A 22,564-nucleotide genomic window follows, 5' to 3' on the forward strand; every position below is an offset into this window, starting at 1 on the left:
TAGCCACTTACTCAAATTCAGTTTGATATTTCCTGGTGATTAGGTACAAGTTTCGCGTTTTTGACAAATACCATGGAAGTGATGGTGTTTTCCTGTCCTTATTGGCCATTTGTGTATTTCCTTTCTTAAAATGTCTGCTCAAATCTTTTTTCCATTTTTGTGTTAGACTATTTGCCTTTGTTATTGATTTGTAGGAGTTCTTTATGTCTACTGAATACAAGTATATATATAATATATACATATATACTGGATACAAGGTATATACATACACATACACAAGTCAGTACAAGTTTACTTTTACATGTGTATATGTCAGATATCTCATATAAATTACATAATGTTTGTCAGACATAGGTATATATATAGTATACATTATATATAAATGTCTGTGTTAAATATTTTCTCTCATTCCATATTTGCCTTTCCATTTTCATATATATTTATACACATATTAACATTAATGTGTACATGCAAATTTATACATATGTATATGTACATATAATTTTAATCACATCTACTAAAAGTTAAAATTATCATTCTTCATGTGAAATGGAGGAACTCTGAAACAAATGATTTCAAAGAATTTAATTTATATTCTGTCCATTGTGTCATTCTATCTATTTATGTTATAAACTCTATAACACAATATTGTAATTGTGTAGTTGTTTAATTGTCAATTGCTGTTTAAAGAAATTAAAAGAGAGAAAACAATTTTGCTAAATGTTTACTAACATATTTGTCATTTCTCGTACTGTCATGCTATAGATCTGAGTTTCCATTTTAGGTCATTTTCTTCACCCTGAATGACTTCATTTACCATTACTTAGTGTGCAGGTAGGTCTTCTGGCATAACATTCTTCAAGCTTTTGTTTATTGAAAATATCTTTATTTTGCCTTAACTTTTAAAGACTATTTTTGATATATATAGACAAATATATTGATAGTTTTTTTAAATGTTGAAAAGAATAAGTTAAAAAAATTCATTTCAATCTCATTAAGACTGTAGTTTTTGCATTTCTTTTTGTGTTCTAGGTTCCCCACCTTCCCTCCCCACCAGCACTGGAAAATATCCTCAGGGGAAATGTGGTATTAGTGTAGAAATCACCTAATGTTTTCCCCTTCTTGCAAGGGTGAAATTCTTTCTGCCTGCTTTTGGGTGTTTCCCCAGTGTCTGCAAACAGTTTCGCTTTTCCCAAAGTTCAAAATTTTCATCTTCTTGCAGGTTAGTCTGATACCTGCTACTCCATCATTTCCAGACATAGGACTTGTTCTTATTCTTCTTTATGATTCCATTTTCTGGTCTGATCTTGAACCTATAATTATTAGATTCCATTTTCTTTAAACTTCCATTCCAGTTTCTTTGTCCTCATAGGAAATATTCCAAGATTCTACATTCTGTCAATGGCCATTCTTAGTTCACGGTATTGTGAGTTTTTATAATTCATGTTAATCCATAGCTGTCACAGGAGGTTACGTCGTAACAAGGATGCTAGTTAGACACCATTTTAAGGCAGTTACTGGCTATGCATTTGTAATTCTATTTCTGCTCTCTTTGGCGACATTAGCATTAGCATCTTTCAGACGAGAAAAAATAAAGTGAAGCTTCTTGTCCCAAATGGAAACTGACATGCAACAAATAAATCCGTAAGTAGGCTCAATGGGCTCCTCTGCCCCCTCTTTTTATTCAAGCGACAGGCTTTTTTGGAGATGAAAGCAGACATTATTTTCCCAGTAAGACCTGAGTGTCTTTGAAATCTTTCTTGCTGTCACTCTCTGATAACCTTACCTCCTTCGACATCATTATGGATTATCAATATGCTCTTTAGGTTTTCTTCGTCACAGGAGATGGTTGCCAAGGTAACCAGCCCTAGACAGGTAATCTCTCCCTTTTCTACAAAGAATCTAAAAATAGTGACTATGTGAGGACTACAGGGCACCATCATTAGCAAACTGGCTCTGTGCAAATTGATTACTGTCTGCACTTAATTATTATGTGGAACACAGTGTCAGGCTTTTAATATGAGTACCGTGCCTTCAGCTAATTTCGCCTCTGCTTTAAAATGCTCACTGTCTGCAAGGAAATGCTCGAATCAAAATAAGAATGTCATTCTAAGCCTGTTTCATATCCTCTTAGCATCAAGAGATATTTAAACTTATTTTCATATATAAATGGATTTTCTTTTTTCCTCCCTTAGGCTATATGAAACTCATGCAGTTATTTTAATCAGTTGATAACAGATGAATTTTAAATTTATATAAGAAGGCACAATTTCCAACAAGACATGCAAATACACAAATAAAAGCTAGTTCAATTATCAGTTGATAAACATATGTCTCTTGCTTGACTGTTACCTTGATAGCTTCTTTCCCTGGCTGATTGATAAGCTTGAAGATGTAAGTAGGCAGCAGGCAGTTAAGAAAAGAAAACAACGTAACATACCTAAAACCTATTATGATAACACAAGGTAATTCTTCAAAAATTCCATTCACCTAAATCTGTGACTCTATGGACCCAAATAGACAACCCCTCAAACCAGAAGCCATTTTTTCACTCCACCAAGCACTACATTGAAATGTTGCTCTGAACGTTGCCTCCAAAGTTGTGCTTATCAATTTTGGGGGAGCTATTTTCCCCTCCGGGGGACACTTGGCAATGTCTAGAGACATTTTTGTTTGTCACACTGGAGGAAGGCGCTGTTAGCATCTAGTGAGGGGAGGCCGCTCAACATCCTACAGTGCAGAAAGCTGCCTTCCAAAGCAAGCGCTCCTGAGAAACCCTGGTCTAGAGGACAATGAATTGTCAACCAAACCATAAATCTCAAGTTTCTAAGGTCTATATCTTGACAAGTAACTTTAAACACGTGAGTGGGCAACATTTATGTTACTTAACTTTAAGTTAAATCACGTTACTTATGTTACTTCTACCATAGACAATGTTCATTTCACCAGAACTTATTCTTTTCTTTGCCCAGTTGAGCTTGAGAAACTAGGGTGGAATTATTAGCTGGTCAGATAGACAGAAACCTTAAAACTGCGAGTTATGAGCAGTGTTTCACCCTTCACTCTTGCTCTCAAGTGCTCTGGGTTTGGGCTCTTTTTTCGCTGAACCCTGTAACGAGGCCCACTGACCTTCAAGGACCACCTGCACATAGTCTTGAGCAGACAGCCTGTCCTTGCGCACAAAGCACTGGTACGCGCCCCCGTCACTTCGGACCATGTGATCCATTATAAGGTTTTCGTGGTTGATCCCTGTGATCCTCACATTTTTTCCAGGGTTGACGACTTCACCGTTTCGGTACCAGGAGAGTTCCTGGTCCTCACTTCCTGTCACGCTGCAGGACAAGGAAACTTGGCTGCCCACACTGCTTTTAACTTTCCTGGGGCTGATGGTAGCTTTCAGTGGCTCTGGAGTTTTGGGGAAGAGAAAAAAAAGAAGGTAAAAAAACATCACACGTGTAGAGATCATTGCAACAACAGGATGGACTTTTGACAGGCAAAGGCATCTTCGCAAGCACTTTTCGCCCATTTGTCAATATGTCAAGGTGGGTTTTTTTCCTCATACAGGGCACTGAATGGTCAAAGATATGAAATTGAGCTGATAAGTTAATAGGTTTTACGAAAGTTACACAGTCTTAATTTGGGACTTGTAAATAGCACTAGGTAGGCCTTCTACCTATAATACTCCAAGAGTTAAGGCAGCAGAGGGATTTAGAAAGAACATTTTTTTTTACAGTTAATTTACCATGTACAATTGCCGTAAGTGATAATGTGTACAGATTTTCTGTTGAAGTAAATTTCTTGTTAAGACTGTTATCTTCCTATTGCTTTTGTAGGGAATGACATTGCAAAAAGAAAAAGAAAAGGACCTTAAAAAAAGAATGCACTCCATATCTTCTTCTTTCAGTATTATTTCATGGTGCACCATTTTGTTTGGGAACACCCTCATTGCTATTCGTTTTTTTTTTTTTGCTCTGGGCTTCTTTCACTGTATAGCAAATAGACTGACATGGCTCAGATTGCTTTCTCACTGAGTAAATGTGAGTGTTAACGCACTGACGGTAAGAGATGCAATGTGCTGGTTGCCAGCAAGGACAGAAATATTTGAATATTTAAATCCTGTTTGCCGCCTCCCAGCGTGGCACAGATGGGTTTGCTCTGGGCCATACTCACTCCCCTCCCCTATGTGGCTTAACCAGGGCCAGTAACACACGGCTGTAAGAAAGCAGGTAGATATTAGGATTCGTGACCATGAAACAGGGTTTTTTTCTTTAAAATGAGGCTAACTTCTTTGGATAGGTGGTAACTCTTATCTTTGACTTCCTATGCTTTCATTCAGCAAACCCAATTGAATGCCGTAAGCATTTATTGAACATCTACTATATGCCAAGGATGGGGTTAAACTCACAGGTGAGACAAACATGAATAACATTTGTGGTGCCAACATTAGTTAAGTCAGTCTTCCCCCAGTCCTGCAAGTTTTGTGTTATCATCTCCATTTTACAGAAGAAGAAACGATTATTCAGAGAGATCAATTAATTTAACCAAATCCATTCAACAGGTAAATGGCAAAAACCAGTTGTTTACCCCAGTTATTACTGACTTCTTGTGTCACCACATTGTGAAGTCTTTAAGGAATTCAGTCTTCCAGATGGATAAGACAAATACAAGAAGGAAGATAGTAACCCCAAGCGTCCATTAGAGACGTACACTATGTGGAAGAGGATCGATAGAATGTCCTCAGACATCAAGGATGGATAGGACTGAGGCCAGCTGGGATGAAGAGAGGGCCTCGTGAAGAGTGGGAACTGCAGGAATTAGAGCATGAGGCACTGCCAGGTCTCAGGAAGAGTTTTGGATCAGTTTGGATGCAACACAAGGTCTCTGAACGAGAACAGTGGGAGAAAAATTACACAGGCAGTCTGGGACAAGATCACAAAAGACCTCGAGATTTTGGAATTAAATCAGAGGGAGCTAAAGAAAGCTTTCTAGAATTTTTAGCAAGTAAGTGCTATAGACAAACACATTTTGAGGAGAATCCATCGATCATATTGTGTTGGACAGATGACAGTGGGGAAACTGGTCAGCAAAGGGGCACTGCAGATGTCTCGTTGAGGTGCAATTAAAACTCGATCTAGTAATGAGAACCTACTGCATAGCACAGGGAACTCTACTCAATGCTCTGTGGTGACCTAAATGGGAAGGAAGTCCAAAAATGAGGGGATATATGTATACGTATAGCTGATTCACTTTACACAACATTGTAAAGCAACTATACTCCAACGAAAATTAATTTAAAAAACAAAACAAAACTCGGTCTAGGACTGGGTGGAGGTGGAGAGCACAGCTGAGAAACACAGTGAGATACGATCTCTAGGACTTGGCAGGACTTGGACATGAAAGAAAAGTCTTAAAGAGGATCCAGGACTTAAAGTTTGCATTTGGAGGGTTCGAGGCTGAAAGATGTCTAGAATAACAAGAGGCTGGTAAATGGTAGAGAGATGGTGGAGAGAAGTTTGGGATACTGTTCTTTGGAAGTGCCAGCTAAGCATCTGATATAAAATTGGGAGACACGCTGCTCACCTGACACTCAACAAAGAGGCTGAGGCCGAGCATGCAAATTCAGGGCTGTTTTCAGAGTGGAGGAACTTGAAGCCATAAAATAAAAGAGGGCACCAAAAGAAAAGAGACGAGATAGAATAGAAGAAGTTTCGGAATTTGGAACCCAGGAGCATCCTCTCCGCCTGGAGAAGAGAGACCAAACAAAGGGAATACTCAGAAGGGAGGATGGGAGCATTAGAGACACATCTGGAACTTTTCCAGATGTGGCAGAGTACAAAGATGAAAACAAGCACAGTCAGAATTAAGACTTTTCCACACATAACTTTTAAAATGCAGACAGTGGTAAATGCCTTTACAGAGAAAACAATAAAATACTCTCAGCCTTGAGCAGAAAATAGGAGGGAAACAGGGGATGTTTTGAGAATGAGGCATTGCATTAGACTTAGAAAGATGGGAGGTTTTAGACATTCAAGTATTTGAAAACCATCTTACATTACATGAGGAGGGGGCAGCGTGACTTGCAATTAGGGAAGGAACAGGTTTGTACGGGAACAGGAAGAAGTCAGATTTCACAGGAGTAGGGTTTTTGGAAGAAAAACTATGAGAAGTATGACCGTACAGCTTTACTTGAGATGCTTTCCATACTATCCTAAGATATAAACTTTATTCAACAGAAACTGGGGAGCCTCGAAAGGTGGGGTTGAGCCTGCATATTGGAGTGATTCTCATTGCCTGTCCAATGCTGCATTGTTTCATCTACAAGGTTCTTCAGCCATCGAAATATAACCGTGCAGACATTACCCTCCTTTTCTTTCTAATCGCAGCCTAAGCATGTTCGAAAGACATTTGCAGGACTCAGTCTGGACAGCTGATTCCAGGCAGTCATTGGGATATTTATTTCAAATGTACTCACTTGGGCTGGTATTGTGCTAAAGCTGTCTACACCCAGGGTGACACTGAAGAGGCAGTTCCATAAACAGGCAGAAGGCTGGAAAAAAGCCAGGGTAAGAAAATGCCTCCCTTTTCAATGTCAGAGTCGTATTCAGTTTGTTCAGTTCAGTTCATCAAATTTTTATGTATACAGATATGTATGATAGCATACTGGCAACTGAGAGCCATATATTTTGACCAGAGTTCTGCCACTCATTTCTGGCCATATGATCTTGAGTAACTCACTGTGATTTGGTTTCTGCATGAGCAAAATTAAGGCTTTTCAACTAGGTTAGAGTGCTTTCCCCTGCAATCACACCCCTCCTTCTTCTGAGTCTACCTTTGGCATCCTTCTCAACATCTTCCTCACATCAGTCACTACAAATCAGTTAGAGATGAGATATATCTACCATACTTGGCCTAAATTATCTATAATATTGAGTCCAAGTCCAATATTTGGATAATTACAACCTTATATACAGCCCTCTATAGAGCTGATAATAACCCCATTTAGAAATTTAAAGCAGCATCTGGAAACAGGCCAAGGACAACTGCTTTGATCTGATCACCACCGCTTTTGCTGACAGCACCACCCTACCCCTCTCCCTCCACGGACTTGCAGACAGGCTGACCATCTGAATTCAACAGCTAGGTAATGTTTCAACTCAGGTAATGTTATCTTGGAAATATATTCTGTGGCTCCCGACTCTCCAGCTGTGTAACCTTGAGAAGTTGGAGCCTCAATTTCCTTGTCTGTAAAATGGGGCTACTGTGGGTCTCAGCAGGGCTGCTGTGAGGATTCGTGGGGGCTACAGAGAAAGCCCGGAGGTCGGCTTGTAACAAGAGCTCCACCATCACCACTGCAAGTTACCATCCAACTTACGTTTCACGTACAGGCGGCCTATCACCTTAGCAGTTCCATATCTGTTGGACACTTCACACACATAGCTGCCTGAGTCTGAGGGGCGTGCATTCTCAATAAGCAGCCCAGTCACGGTCTTCTGGAACCTTCCAGAAAGTTCCAGGGGCATGTTGTCCTTCAGCCAGCGGTAATCTGGCTCGGGGTGGCCGAGCGCTTTGCAAGGCAACTCCACACGTTGCCCCGCCATGGCTTTGCGATGATCAAACCCATCCAGTATGGACGGGGCTGAGTTCGCTGGGTCTGCAGAAGAAAAGAAAAGCTTCTTAGATATGAGTTAAAGTGGTCATTTGGAATCATAGGGCCTTGTGTATAATTCATATTCTACGGATCATTCCAACTATTGATACAGATCTTTAAGATTTTATATATATATGAACAGAAAAAAGCACTATTCATATAAATTTCTTTTTCTCAGAATTTCCAAAAGGTTGAAGCAGTTATATCACTAAAGAAGATATACAAATGACTGATAAGCACATGGAAAGATGCTCAAGTATTATTAGCCACTAGGGTAATACAAATTAAAACCACAGTGAGATACTACTTCATACCCACTAGGATGGCTATAATAAAAAACACAAGCAAGGGCTTCCCTGGTGGCACAGTGGTTGAGAATCTGCCTGCCAAGGCAGGGCACACGGGTTCGAGCCCTGGTCTGGGAAGATCCCACATGCCACGGAGCAACTGGGCCCGTGAGCCACAATTACTGAGCCTGCGCGTCTGGAGGCTGTGCTCCGCAATAAGAGAGGCCGCGACAGTGAGAGGCCCGCGCACAGCGATGAAGAGTGGCCCCCGCCTGCCACAACTGGAGAAAGCCCTCGCACAGAAACGAAGACCCAACACAGCCATAAATAAATAAATAAATAAATAATTTAAAATGAATTAAATCTTAAAAAAAAAAAATGCTGACTTCCATCTTAAAAAAAAACAAAAAAACACACAAGCAATAGCAAGGGCTTGTGAGGATGTGGAGAAGAAACTGGAACCTTCATACATTGTTGATGGGAATGTAAAATGGTGCAGCCACTTTGCAAAACAGTTTGGCAGCTACTTAAAATGTTAAAACTTCAGTTTACTGTAAGGCCCCAAAAGCTCCACTCCCAGGTATCTACCCTAGACAAAGGAAAACCTATGTTCACTCAAAGACTTGTTTACAAACGTTCATAGCAGGATTATTCATAACAGCCAAAAAGCTGAAGTAATCCAAAGGACCATTGTTTAGTGGATGGATAAACAAAATGTGAATACACATACATACCATTCGGCAATACAAAAGAGTGAAACACTGACACGTGTTACAACATGAAAGAACCTCGAAAGATTATGCTAAATGAAAGAAGGCACATACAAAGCCATATACTGCAGGATTGGACTTAAATGAAATATGCAGAAAATGAAAATCTGCAGAGACAGATAGTAGATTAGTAGTTTCCCGGAGCTGGAATTGGAATTGGCTGCAAATGGGCAGCAGGGATCTTTTTGGGTAGAAAATAATGTTCTAAAATTAGATTACAACTCAATGTATTTACTAAAATCATTGAATTGTATACCTAAAATGAGTGAAGCTTATGGTTGGTAAATTAAATCTCAATAAAACTATTTTACGAAAAAAGTAATGGGGCATTTCTTTTACATTTTAAATAGACAATTTAAGTGACGCTTGATACATGTGCTCATGGACACATTTGGTCAGACACAGACTTAGTACAACCACACAACATTGGATTTAATTTCCATCCCCGTATCTTCAAACTTTTTATCTACATTTTTAAAAATCAGTTTTTAATCACAAAAATTTGCAAACTCACACAAAACAAGAGAAAACGATATAATGTGTCCTATATAGTCATCACCCAGATACAACAGGCATCACAATATTTCTATCCTCCTTCTGCTTATTTCTCTATAGCCTTTGCTTTTGGTGCCAACGTGCTTGAGTTAAGTCATAAAACCTATGTTATCTAGGATGCTTCTCTGACGAAAATAAGAGTTTTCGTGTATAACCGCAATGTCAGTATCACACAAGAGTAATAACAGCCTCTTGGTATCACCTATCATCTACTCCACATTCATTTTTTCATAATGAGATAAAAAGTCATATTATTATTATTGGTTTTATAATTGAGCTAATCAAATCAGGATTGTTTTACAGTTAACATTTTGTTGTTATGTCTCCTTTTCAAATGTTTTTCCAGCTTTATTGAGGTATAACTGGCAAAAATTGTATATACTTAAGGTGTAAAATGTGATGCTTTCAGATAAATAAATTTTGTGAAATGATCACCAAAATCAAGCTAATTAGCATTCATTGCCTCACATGGTTACCTTTTTTTTCTTTTCATTCCCCTTCCTTCCTCCCCTCCACCAACTACCCATTTGTTCTCTGTGCTGCTGAGTCTGTTTTGTTATGTTTATTCATTTGTTGTTTTAGATTCCACATATAAGTGAAACCATAGAGTACAATATTTGTCTTTCTCTGTCTGACTTATTTCACTCAGCATAATACCCTCTATGTCCATCGACGTTTTCACAGATGGCAAGATTTCATTTTTTATGACTAAATAATATTTCATTGTATATTTATAGCACATCTTCTTTATCCATTCATCTACTGATGTACACTTAGGTTGCTTCCATATCTTAGTGATTGTAAATAATGCTGCAATGAATATAGGGGTGCACATACCTTTTCAAATTAGTGTTTTTGTTTTCTTCAGATAAATACCCAGAAGTGGAACTGCTGGATCATACGGTAGTTCTATATTTAATTTTTTGAAAAAGCTCCATACTGTTTTCCATAGTGGCTGTTGAGTGCATGAGGGTTCGTTTTTTTGCACATCCTTGCCAACACTTGTTATTTGTGGACTTTTTGATAATAGCGATTCTGATACATGTGTACTGATATCTCACCGTAGTTTTGATTTGCACTTCCCTGATAATGAGTGATGTTCAGCATCTTTTCATGTGTCTGTTGGCCATCTGTATGTCTTCTTTGGGATAAAAAAATGTCTATTCACGTCTTCTACCCATTTTTTAATTAGGTTTTTTTTTTGATGTTGAGTTGTATGAGTTCTTTGCATATTTTGGATATTAACCCCTTATCAGATATACCATTTGCAAATATATTCTTCCATTCAACAGACTGCCTTCTCATTTTGTTGATACTTTTCTTCACTGCACAAAAGCTTTTTAGTTTCATGGATTCCCATATATTTATTTTTGCTTTTGTTTCCCTTGCCTGAGGAGACAGATCTAAAAAATTATTGCTAGGACCAATGTCAAAGAATGTACTGCCTATGTTTTCTTCTAGGAGTTTTACAGTTTCAGGACTTAAGTTTAGGTCTTTAATCCATTTTGAATTTATTTTTGTATATGGTGTGAAAGAGTAGTCCAGTTTGATTCTTTTGCCTGTAGGTATCCAGTTTTCCCAACACCATTTATCAAAGAGGCTATCTTTTACCCGTTTTATATTCTTGCCACCTTTGTCATAGATTAATTGATCACAGAAGTGTGGGTTCATTTCTGGCCTCCCTATTCTGTTCCATTTATCTATGTGTCTGTGTTTGCATCAGTACCATGCTGTTTTGATGACTGCAGTTCTGTAATATAGTTTGAAATCAGGGAGCATGATATGCCTCCAGCTTTGTTCTTCTTCCTCAAGATTGTTTAGACTATTCAGGGTTTCTTTGGTTTCCATACGAATTTTAGAATTATTTGTTCTAGATATGTGAAATGCCATTGGTATTTTGATATGAATTGCAACGATTCTGTAGATTGCCATGGGGAACATGGCCATTTTAATCATATTTATTCTTCCGAGACATGAGCATGTTGTGTCTTTCCATTTGTTTGTGTCATCTTCAATTTCTTTCATCAATGTCTTCTGGGTTTTGGAATACAAGTCTTTTACCTCCTTGGTTAGATTTATTCCTAGGTATTTTTTTTTCCAATGCACTTGTAAATGGGATTGTTTTCTTAATTTCTGTTTCTAATAGTTTGTTGTTAAGTGTATAGAAATGCAAGAAATTTCTGTATTTTAATTTTGTATCCTGTAACTTTACCAAATTTATTGTATGAGTTCTAGTAGTTTTCTGGTGGCATCTTTAGGATTTTTCTGTATATAGTATCATGTCATCTGCAAACAGTGATAGTTTTACTTATTCCTTTCCAATTTGCATTACTTTTATTTCTTTTCTTGTCTGATTTCTGTGGCTTGGACTTCCAGTTCTATGTTGAATGAAAGTGTGAGGTGAATATTCTTGTCTTGTTTCTAATGTTAGAGGAAATGCTTTCAGCTTTTCAGTGTTGAGTATGGTGTTAGCTGTGGGCTTGCCATATATATGTTGAGGTATGTTCTCTCTATACCCACTTTGTTGAGAGTTTTTTTTTTTTAATTTTATTTATTTTATTTATTTATTTTTGGCTGCATTGGGTCTTCATTGTTACGTGCGGGCTTTCTCTAGTTGCAGTGAGTGGGGGCTACTCTTCATTGTGGTGCGTGGGCTTCTCATTGTGGTGGCTTCTCTTGTTGTGGAACACAGGCTCTAGGTGTGCAGGCTTCAGTAGTTATGGCATGAGGAAGCAGTAGTTGTGGCTCGTGGGCTGTAGAGTGCAGGCTCAGTAGTTGTGGTGCACGGGGCTTAGTTGCTCCACGGCATGTGGGATCTTCCTGGACCAGGGCTCAAACCCATGATCCCTGCCTTGGCAGGTGGATTCTTAACCACTGCACCACCAGGGAAGACTCAAGAGGTTTTTTTTTTATCATAAATGAATATTAAATTTTTTCAAAAGCTTTTTCTGCCTCTACTGAGATAATCATATGATTTTGATTCTTCAATTTGTTAACATGGTGTATCACATTGATTGAATTGTGGATACTGAACTATTCTTGTATCCCAGGGATAAATCCCATGGATCATGGTGTATGTCTCTTAATGTATTGTTGAATTCAGTTTGTGCTAATATTTTATTGAGGATTTTTGCAATATTCATTCTGGATGTTGGCCTGTAATTGTGTGTGTGTGTGGTGTCTTTGTCTGGTTTTGGTATCTGAGTGATTGGGTGATTCTGGCATCACAGAATGAGTTCGGAGGCATTCCTTCCTATTCAAATTTGGAATAGTTTGAGAAGGATTGGCTCTTCTTTAAATGTTTGGTAGAATTCACCTGGGAAGTTGTCTGGTCTTGGAACTTTGTTTGTTGAAAGTTTTTTTTGTTTTTGTTTTTTTACTGATTGATTTCATTAATGGTAATCAGTCTGTTTAGATTTCCTATTTCTTCCTGATTCAGTCTTGGGAGATTGTACATTTCTAGGAATTTATCCATTTCTTCTAGATTGTCCATTTTATTGGTGTATAATTGTGGTAATCTCTTATGATCCTTTGTATTTCTGTGGTGTTGGTTGTAACTTTTCCTCACTTATTTATGACTTTATTTATTTGGAACCTCTCTCCTTTTTTCTTGATGAGTCTAGCTAAAATTTTATAAATTTTGTTTATCTTTTCAAAGAACTAGCCCTTATTTTTATTGATTTTTTTCAATTTTTTTAGTCTATTTCATTTGTTTCTGCTCTGATCTTTATAATCTCTTTCCTTCTACTAACTTTGGTTTTGTTTTTTACTTTTTGTAGTTCCTCTAGTATAAAGTTAGGTTGTTTATTTGAGATTTTTCTTATTTCTTGAGATAGGCCTGCATCACTATAAACTTCCCCCTTAGAACTGCTTTTGCTGTATCTCATAGATTTTGGACTGTTGTGTTTTTGTTTTCGTGTGTATTCAGATATTTTAAAATTTCCTCTTTGGTTTCTTTAGTGACCCACTGGTTGTTTAGTAGCATATTGTTTAGCTGCCACATGTTTGTGATTTTTGCAGTTTTTTTCTCTTGTTGTTGATTTGTAGTCTCATATCCTTGTGGTTGGAAAAGATGCTTGATATGATTTCAATCTTAAATTTACTGAGACTTGTTTTTGTGGCCTAGCGTGTGATCTTTCCTGAAGCCCATCTGATCTAATATTTCATTTAAGGTGAATCTTTCCTTATGGATTTTCTCTTTGGATGATCTGTCCATTGATGTAAGAGGGGTATTTAAGTCCCCTACTCTTATTGTGTTGCTCTCAATTTCTCCCTTTAAATTTGTTAATATGCTTTATGTATTTAGGGGATTTTATATTGGATGCATAGATTCAATTGTTATATCTTCTTTTTGGATTGATCTCTTTATCATTTTGTAATGTCCTTCTTTGTCCCTTTCAGTCTGTGTGTGTCTTTAGATCCGAAGTGCGTCTCTTGCTGGCAGCATATATATGGGTCTTGTTTTTGTGGGGTATTTTTGTTTTTTGTTTTCTTTTCATTCAGCCACTCTATGTCTTTTGATTAGTTATGTACTTATTCCCATTTTGTTAATTGTTTTCTGGTTGTTTTGTAGTTCCTTTTTGTTCCTTTCTTCTTTTTATGCTCTCTTCCCTTGTGACTTGGTAACTATCTTTAGTGTTATGTTTGGATTCCTTTCTCTTTTTTGTGTATCTATTATAGATTTTTGGTTTGTGGTCACCAAATAGATATCTATCTATCTATCTATCTACCTATCTATCTACATATACATATATATATATGTATATATATATGATTATTTTAAGTTGATGATCTCTTAAGTTTGAACATATTCTAACAACTCTGTGTTTTTACCAATGCTTAACATATTTGACTTTGTATTTTACGTCTTTTTGTTTCGTGTATCCCTTAACTACTTATTGTAGATATAAATCATTTTATTGCTTTTATCTTTTAACCTTTTTACTTGCTTTATAAGTAGCTGATCTACTATCTTTACTGTATGTTTGCCTTTACCAATGAGATTTTTGCTTTCATAATTTTCATATTTCTAGGTGCAGTACATTCTTTCTTGCTTAGAGAAGTCCCCTTATCATTCCTTGTAAAATGGGTTTACTGGTGGGTGCTGAAATCTTTCACCTTTTGCTTGTCTGTAAAACTCTCTACCTCTCCTTTGTGGAGTGTTCTTGATTTTTTCCTTTCATCACTTTAAATATATAATGCCACTCCTCTCTGGCCTGCAAAATTTCTTCTGAAAAGTGAGCTGACAGTCATCTGGGAGTTCCTTTGTACTTAATTAATTTCTTTTCTGTTGCTATGTTTAAGTTTCTCTCTTTATCTTTAATTTTTGCCATTTTAACTGCAATGTGTCTCGGTATGGATCCCTTTGGTTCACCTTGTTTGAGTTTCTCTGTGCTTCCTGGACCTAGATATTTGTTTACTTTCCCTGGATAGGGAAGTTGTCAGCTATTATTTCTTCAAATAAGTTGTCTTCCCCATTCTCTCTCTCCTCTTTATGAAGCCCATGTAATGTGAATGTTAGTATGCTTGATGTTGTCTTGGAGGCCTCAAACTGCCCTCATTTTTTAAATTCTTTTTTCTTTTTTCAGTTCAGCTTGAGTGATTTCCATTACTCTGTCTTCCAGTTTGCTGATCTGTTCCTCTTTATCATCTAATCTACTATTGATTCCTTCTAGTGTATTGTTATTTCAGTTATTGTATTCTTCAGCTCTGTTTGGTTCTAACTCTTTGTTAGACTTCTCACTGTGTTCATCCATTCTTTTCTTGAGTTTATTGAGCACCTTTATGATCATTACCTTGAACTCTTTATTGGGTAGATTATTATCTCCACTGCACTTAGTTCTTCTTCTGGCATTTTATCTTGTTCTTTTGTGTGCAATATATTCCCCAGTTGCCTCATTTTGTCTAATTCTCTGTTTTTTTTCCTCTATGTATTAGGTAGGTCAGTTACATTTCCTGATCTTGGAGAAGTGGCCTTATATAGAAAACATCCTATGGGTCCCAGCAGCACACTCTGCTCTGGTCACCAGAGCTATATGCTCTAAGGGTGCCCTTATGTGGGCTGCATGCACCGTTCTGTTGTAGTTGAGCCCACTACTGTGGGAGTGCTGGTTGGCAGGGCTGGACCCCAGCCTGGTTGGCTGGCAGGCCCTGCCTCATGCAGAGGTTGCTGCCCCACTAATGGGTGGGGCTGGGTCTCCATGCAGCAGGCTGCTAGCCTGGGTCGGGGACTCCAAGGTGTGCTGCCAACTGGTCCATGGGTGGGTAAGCCTCCAACACTACTAGGCGAGAGAGAGGACGCTAAACAGGCACTTGCCAGCACTAGTGTCCTCATGGTACAATGAGCTCTCCAAAACTGCTGCCACCAGCATCTCCCCAGGGGGAGTCCCAGTTGCTTAGTGCCTCTGCAGGAGGCTCTCCAAGATCAGCAAGTGAGTCTGACCAAGGCTCTTTTCAAATTACTGCTTCTGCGCTGGGTATCAGAGTGTGTGAGATTTTGTATGAACCCTTTAAGAGTTCTATTTCCTTCAGCCCTCCTGTTCTGCTGTATACAAGCCCCACTGGCTTTCAAAGACAGACAGTCTGGGGATTCATCTTCCTGATGCAGGACCTCCAGGCTAGGAAGCCTGATGTGGGGCTCAGACTCTTCACTCCTTGGGGAGAACCTCTGCAATTGTGATTCTCCTTCCTTGTGGGTTGCCTATCCAGAGGTGTGATCTTGACTATATCACATCTCTGCCCTTCTTACTGGCTCATTGTGGTTCCTTCTTTACCTCTTTAATTGTGGAAAACTAGTCTTCAGGTCATTCTCATCAATAGTTTCTCTGCAAATAGTTCTAATTTTGGTGTGCCCATAGCAAGAGGTAGCTCAGGGTCTTCCTACTCTGCCATCTTGGCCACACCCCCTTACCAGTGATCTTAGTTGTTATGGCTCTTGATTCTCTTTTAATTCAGATAAGACTCTCCTTCTATTTCCTTTCATGTCTTTGACTCACTGAAGAAACCAGGTGAGTTATCTTACAAGAAATCTCACATTTTGAATTTCTTTCTTCATGGTGTCATTTAACCTGTTCCTCTATTGCCGTTTTCCTTATAACTGGAATTTAGTTGTAATGGATAGTCTAGATCAAGTTCAACCTTTTTTCTTTCCCTTTGCATTTACATAATGTGTTGCTTTCCCACACTCAGTGAGACTAAATTGATCAGAAAATTCAGATGATAATGTTTGTCTGAATTAGGTTATTTTATTAAGGGTTGAAAATGGCAATTTTAAAATTTCTGTTTTCTTTCACATTCAATAGATGTAATTATTCTGTAAATAAGAACTTTTCTCCCCGAACTAGGGTTATTTGGTTATCTTGAAATACAGTAGTTATAAGAAAGACAGGAAGAAATTTTGTTGTTATCTTTAATGACTAATTATCAAAATCAAGAGTTGGTGCCTGCCTTAGTTACCTCTAAGTAGATGAATAAGTTTCTTACTATTGCTTTTGTTATTATTAAATGTATATGTATGTGTGCACATGTAAGTATATATGTAAATGATTATGTAAGTATATATATGTACATATATACACACATATACACACATATGTGTGTGTGTGTGTATATATATATGTGTGTGTGTATATATATATATATATGCATACATACAATTGTGACAAGACCCAATTTATGTTCCACCAATAATCCATTGTTCTTCCAAGGAACCATGGTCCCTGTTATTGGGGAATAATATTTAAAGGAGATTATGATCTAGGTGGTAGAGGTGCTTGTTGCTGTTGGTTGCCCACTGCCCACTGAAAAGGGAAAGAACTTGGAATCACATATTAAAAAAAACAGCAAGTGCGTACTGATACTTTCTATTGGATATTTCATGAATTTTATTAATTCTTTGGTTTTCTATTTTTATCTTTTCTCTTACACTGAAAATATTGGTTCCAAATAAAAATAATATAAACATAGTTAATTTTCCCTCTGTTATAGTATTTTATAGGATGAAATTCTTCTAGGGCCTCCCACACTACTGAGCCTTCTCTCTCTGTTTAGTGTTCCATTCTGGCTCAATTTGATTCCTAAATCCAGCAGTTTCCCTCAGGGTGAGTTTCTGTTCTTCTGAAAGTAGTATTTGCTAAATATTTCTGAGATCTGCAAGGAGTTAGGCTACTACCGAACTATGTGATATCATGGCCCTTTTGCATTCAGCTTCAACTCAGAGCTTGTGTAGGTCTATCAAATTGTTGTGAATATTCTTAGACACATTTTCCTAGGTTTCCATTCAAGAGATGGTCCTCTGCTATTTTTTATTTTTTATTTTTTTAAAATTTATTTTTGGCTGCGTTGGGTCTTCGTTGCTACGCACAGGCTTTCTCTAGTTGCAGCAAGAGGGGGCTTCTCTTCATTGTGGTACATGGGCTTCTCATTGCCATGGCTTCTCTTATTGAGGAGCATGGGCTCTAGGCGCGTGGGCTTCAGTAGTTGTGGCACGTGGGCTCAGTAGTTGTGGCGCACGGGCTCTAGAGCATAGGCTCAGTAGTTGTGACGCATGGGCTTAGTTGCTCCGCGGCATGTGGGATCTTCCTAGACCAGGGCTCGAACCTGTGTCCCCTGCATTGGCAGGCGGATTCTTAACCACTGCGCTAGGAGGGAAGTTCCCGTCCTCTGCTTTTTGGAGGTGAGCATTTGCTGACAATCTTGCAGTTCTGTGACTATATAGTAATCCCAGTAACTCTTCCCTTTTCACTATCCATCACCTAATGTTACACTGCTGCTCTTCCTACACTGGTCCTATTGTTGTCAGTAGTTTGTCCATAGCCCTCCACATTTAACAGTTTCTGGGGAATCCCCATCACCTAGTTTTGTTGATGTCATCCACGTGCTTTTTCTTTTGTCATCCTATTGCATCTGTTTCGGCTTCAGGAGGAGTTTGGAGTCATTAAAAACCTTGTTACTAACATGCCCTCCGCCATGATCCAAACCCCATGTGTACATTTTTAAATGAATTTAAATCTAATTTAAAATAAAATTAATTTCTCTTTGCCTTCAAAGCTTAGAACTCTAGAACAATAATCCACACTCAGTGTCTATGTTCTCGTCTTCTAGCACTGACAATCTCCTTCCTCAACTACTTTACTAAAATGTCTGTGACCAAAAAGTCATAAGTGCAATTCACCACATGCAGCAGACTCTCTTATGAGCCTTTTGATTATGTATGACTCTGCTGACTTCTCCCTTCTTGCAAATACCACCTTTAACCCCAAACGTTCAGTCCTATTCCCTCTCTTCTGCTGGCATCTGAGTGTACGGCATTCCTTCACTAGATTCTGCTCTGATGCTCCTCACTTAGCTGCACAAATGCTCACGAGGTGACCTCGTGGACGCTCATCACTTCCATGGTGAACCAGTGCTAATGAGTCCTGCTGCCTATTTTTGGGAAAAAAAAAAAAATTAAAAATAAATAAATAAATAACCTTGGGATTAAGAAAAGCAAATTTGCCTTTCCCACTCTGAGAGTTAAATTTGAAAATCACTACTTACTGATTTAGAGTAGAGATAAACAAGGTTACCTTTTCAGGCTTTCTCTCTTTTTAGGTTTCTCTTTAGAGAAAAATGGGCTGCCAGATTATCATCACTTAATTCACGTTCTTTCAATGGAGAAATGTTTATTTGCGTCTTTTGCCAAGCTCCATCTCATACCCAGATACGTGCCACCCCCAGAGACTGCTCCTTTCTTATCTCAATATTGTCATAAAGAAGTTCCTCTTCAATGCAAACAAGACCTTTCCTAAGATATTCTGAACATGTAGACCATCGTGCTGTCATTAAAGCTACCATGGAATAGATGACAGATGCCATCCATTTTCTAATTCATTTTCTCTACATTTTTGAAAAAAGTGAGCATATTTTTACTGTAATGATTATTCTTGCCCTTAAAAGAGGCAACAAGATATATCTATAATACAAGGGATAAAGTATCAATTGACATGAAAAAGAACAGGTTAAAAAAAAAGTATTTTCAAGTTCAGAGGAAAAATCAATTAATTATGACTTATGTTTGTTCTACACCTGAAAAGACAGGTGGGCTTTGGCTATTTTAAGGATGTGAATGTGGAAAAGGAATCCAGATAGAACATTATCAAGGGCAGTAAGTGGGTGTTCAGGTGACATTGTTTTAATTACCCCAACGTTTAAAAACTTCCCGTCATGTCTCCCGCACAAAACATCATGACAAATAAAATAGATATTCACTGTATGGATCGATTTTACATTCTAAAGCTACAAGGGCGAAGGTCAGATATTTTGCACTTGATTTCTAATACCAAGATGGTCATTTCACGCTTCTAAACTGCTGCATGAAGTGCTAATGCGTCCCCGTGTGAATGGATTGCTGATTTGTTTGACAGACGGGCCAAGAGCAAGCCAACTGTAAAGATTCTGCAAAAGGTCAATATTTTCTCAAAGTATAAATCCCATTAAAAAAAGGCACAAAACGGACATATTTATCAGAGTGGAATAAACTTGCTTTGGGGTTTTCTTCATTCAAGAATAATCCTGGAAGGAGTTAAGAGAGTGTGATTATTTCTTTAACTTTAGACGTGGATAATTTCCCCACTATTGTTAGACATGATACAGGGGACAAGTTGGCACCAGGGACCAGTTTCACGGAAGACAATTTTTCCACGGATCGGCGGGTGGGGGGGGGATGGTTTAGGGATGATTCAAGCGCATTACATTTATGGTGCACTTTATTTCTATGATTATTACATTATAATATATAATGAAATAATTATACAACTCACCAATAATGCAGACAGGAGGCGGAGCTCAGGCGGTAACATGAGCAATGGGGAGCGGCTGTAAATACAGATGAAGCTTCGCTCACTCGCCTGCCGCTCACCTCCTGCTGTGCGGCCTGGTTCCTAACAGGGGCTGGGGATCCCTGTTCTATAGGACCCTGCCCTGCTCCCTCAGATCTATGCAGGGCAGGAGGCATCATGGTGCTGGTTGGTATTGCCAATGACATAACATACAAATTACAGGGCAAGAAGGCATTGTCAGAAAAACAGAAATCATACTGGGTCAAAGGAATTGGGAGCTTTATAAAAGGTGAAATTATTTCACTTGAAATATCCATATTTGCATTGGACTGTATTGGTATTGGTTTAAAAAACCTTAAATTGCTGGGCTTCCCTGGTGGCGCAGTGGTTGAGAATCTGCCTGCTCAATGCAGGGGACACGGGTTCGAGCCCTGGTCTGGGAAGATCCCACATGCCGCGGAGCAACTAGGCCCGTGAGCCACAACTACTGAGCCTGCGCGTCTGGAGCCTGTGCTCCGCAACAAGAGAGGTCGTGACAGTGAGAGGCCCGCGCACCGCGATGAAGAGTGGCCCCACTCGCCGCAACTAGAGAAAGCCCTTGCACAGAAACGAAGACCCAACACAGCCAAAAATAAATAAATAAATTTATTTAAAAAAAAAAAAACCTTAAATTGCTAAAATATTTTGGAGAAAAAAAAATGAAGGCTTCATTTCGTTCATGAATACCACAATTTTGGTTGAGTCATCCCAGAGCACTAACAAAGGAAGACAGAGATAGATAGAAAACACAGTGTTCATTTTTACCTGATACAAAAAGTCTAGCGCTGTTACTCTGCCTTGTCTCCCCGGTGTATCTGTGCCGTGTGATACAGCGGTAGTTATACAATCCATCTTCATTCTGTACATCTTTAATATACAAGGCTCCCGTGGATGTGATGAGAAATCTAGATCCTGAAATCAAAGAAAATGATTACCCCATTAAAAGAGAACAGAAGCAACCCAGTTATATAAACAAGTCATTGAATAGTTTTTCTTCACCTGAAGGAAACTCATGTGAAGGAAAATAAAAGGTGTGTGTTTGTATGTGTGTGTTACTTTAAGGGCCTGAGATATATTAATTCTTCAACTATCCTAAATTAAGAGTTTTTAGTAAGTATGCTACCCAATAAATATATACTTGTAAAGCCTACTCTCGTGAATTAATTTTTTAGGTCATGTATTTATTTAACAGCAACAAAGTAGGCATATAATTAGTATGTAGCTAATTTAGCATATTTTCTTTGATCATCACTTTTCTCTAGAATGTGACAAATTAAAGGAGTATTATAACTTTCTTTTGTAAATTTCTACCTCATGTAAATATAAACTTTTGCCTCAGTTTCAAATATTTCAATAAACACACAAAAGTGTTAGACTATAGAGCAATAATACATTCCACAATCTTCCCAGGAAAGACTGTCTTATTTCCTCAATAATAACCAACACTTACTTCTATATTCTAAGACAAAGATCAGTTCCTCCTATATTCAGTGTTTTAGAGAACACTGCTATTTCCTAATTACTACTCAAATTATTGACAATAACATCTTCACCTCAGGGAGAAGAAAGCCATACCCAGCTGTTCCTCCTTCATACCAGCACAGGACAAAATGTGTTCTCCATGACCTGTGATTTTCGCCTATACAACTCTATTTGTACAGAAATGGTCAACATTAAGAGATCAAGCATCAGTGCTGCTTGAAGAAGAATAAAGATGATTTTTCCTTTGAAAATGTAAATATCTAAAGATAATTTTTCACTGTTCAATTATAATTTGATGATACACCAAATAAAAGCTAAGGAGTAAATCTCAAGGTGAGTTGTTGCACCTACATGGTAGTGACTCAAGACGCTTTCTACCACTGTTAGAGTCTTTCCTATGGAATATTTCTGCGTCTGATGCAATTCTACTTAAAAGATAATGTGGTTTTGTCTCTTTGGGAAAAGACTAAAATGCCAAAAATTCACCTTCTTTTAAACTGTTTTCCTTAGGTTCATTTGAAACTGCCTTGGGTTTATTTTAATCAGAATTTGCCAGGAGTCTTGACTTCATTAATTTTAGGTCTCAAATATTGAAGTTGAGCCAACCCTTGGTTATTTCTTGGTTATTTCTTATATTTTATTCATAGGGGTGGGATATGGAGGGTGGGAAGGAGACGCAAGAGGGAGGGGCCATGGGGATATATGTATACATACAGCTGATTCACTTTGTTATAGAGCAGAAACTAATACAACATTGTAAAGCAGCTATACTCCAATAAAGACGTTAAAATTTTTTTAATAAAATATGGGCTTCCTTGGTGGCACAGTGATTAAGAATCCACCTGCCAATGCAGGGGACACGGGTTCGAGCCCTGGCCCAGGAAGATCCCACATGCCACGGAGAAACTAAGCCCATGAGCCACAACTACTGAGCCCGTGTGCTGCAACTACTGAAGCCCATGTGCC

The 22,564-nt window shown here is 38.2% G+C and overlaps 1 protein-coding gene across 1 annotated transcript in view; it reads right to left on the reverse strand.

Moving 5' to 3' along the window:
- Positions 1-22,564, reverse strand: part of DSCAM (DS cell adhesion molecule) — a 742,440-nt gene that overhangs the window by 306,542 nt on the left and 413,334 nt on the right. The window contains 3 exon segments of the mRNA XM_057544948.1: positions 3,130-3,405; positions 7,373-7,651; positions 20,882-21,028. Of these exon segments, the coding sequence (XP_057400931.1) occupies positions 3,130-3,405; positions 7,373-7,651; positions 20,882-21,028 (702 nt within the window).

This window comes from Balaenoptera acutorostrata, chromosome 4 (assembly GCF_949987535.1).
Source record: "Balaenoptera acutorostrata chromosome 4, mBalAcu1.1, whole genome shotgun sequence".
In the NCBI taxonomy this organism is placed as follows: Eukaryota; Metazoa; Chordata; class Mammalia; order Artiodactyla; family Balaenopteridae; genus Balaenoptera; species Balaenoptera acutorostrata.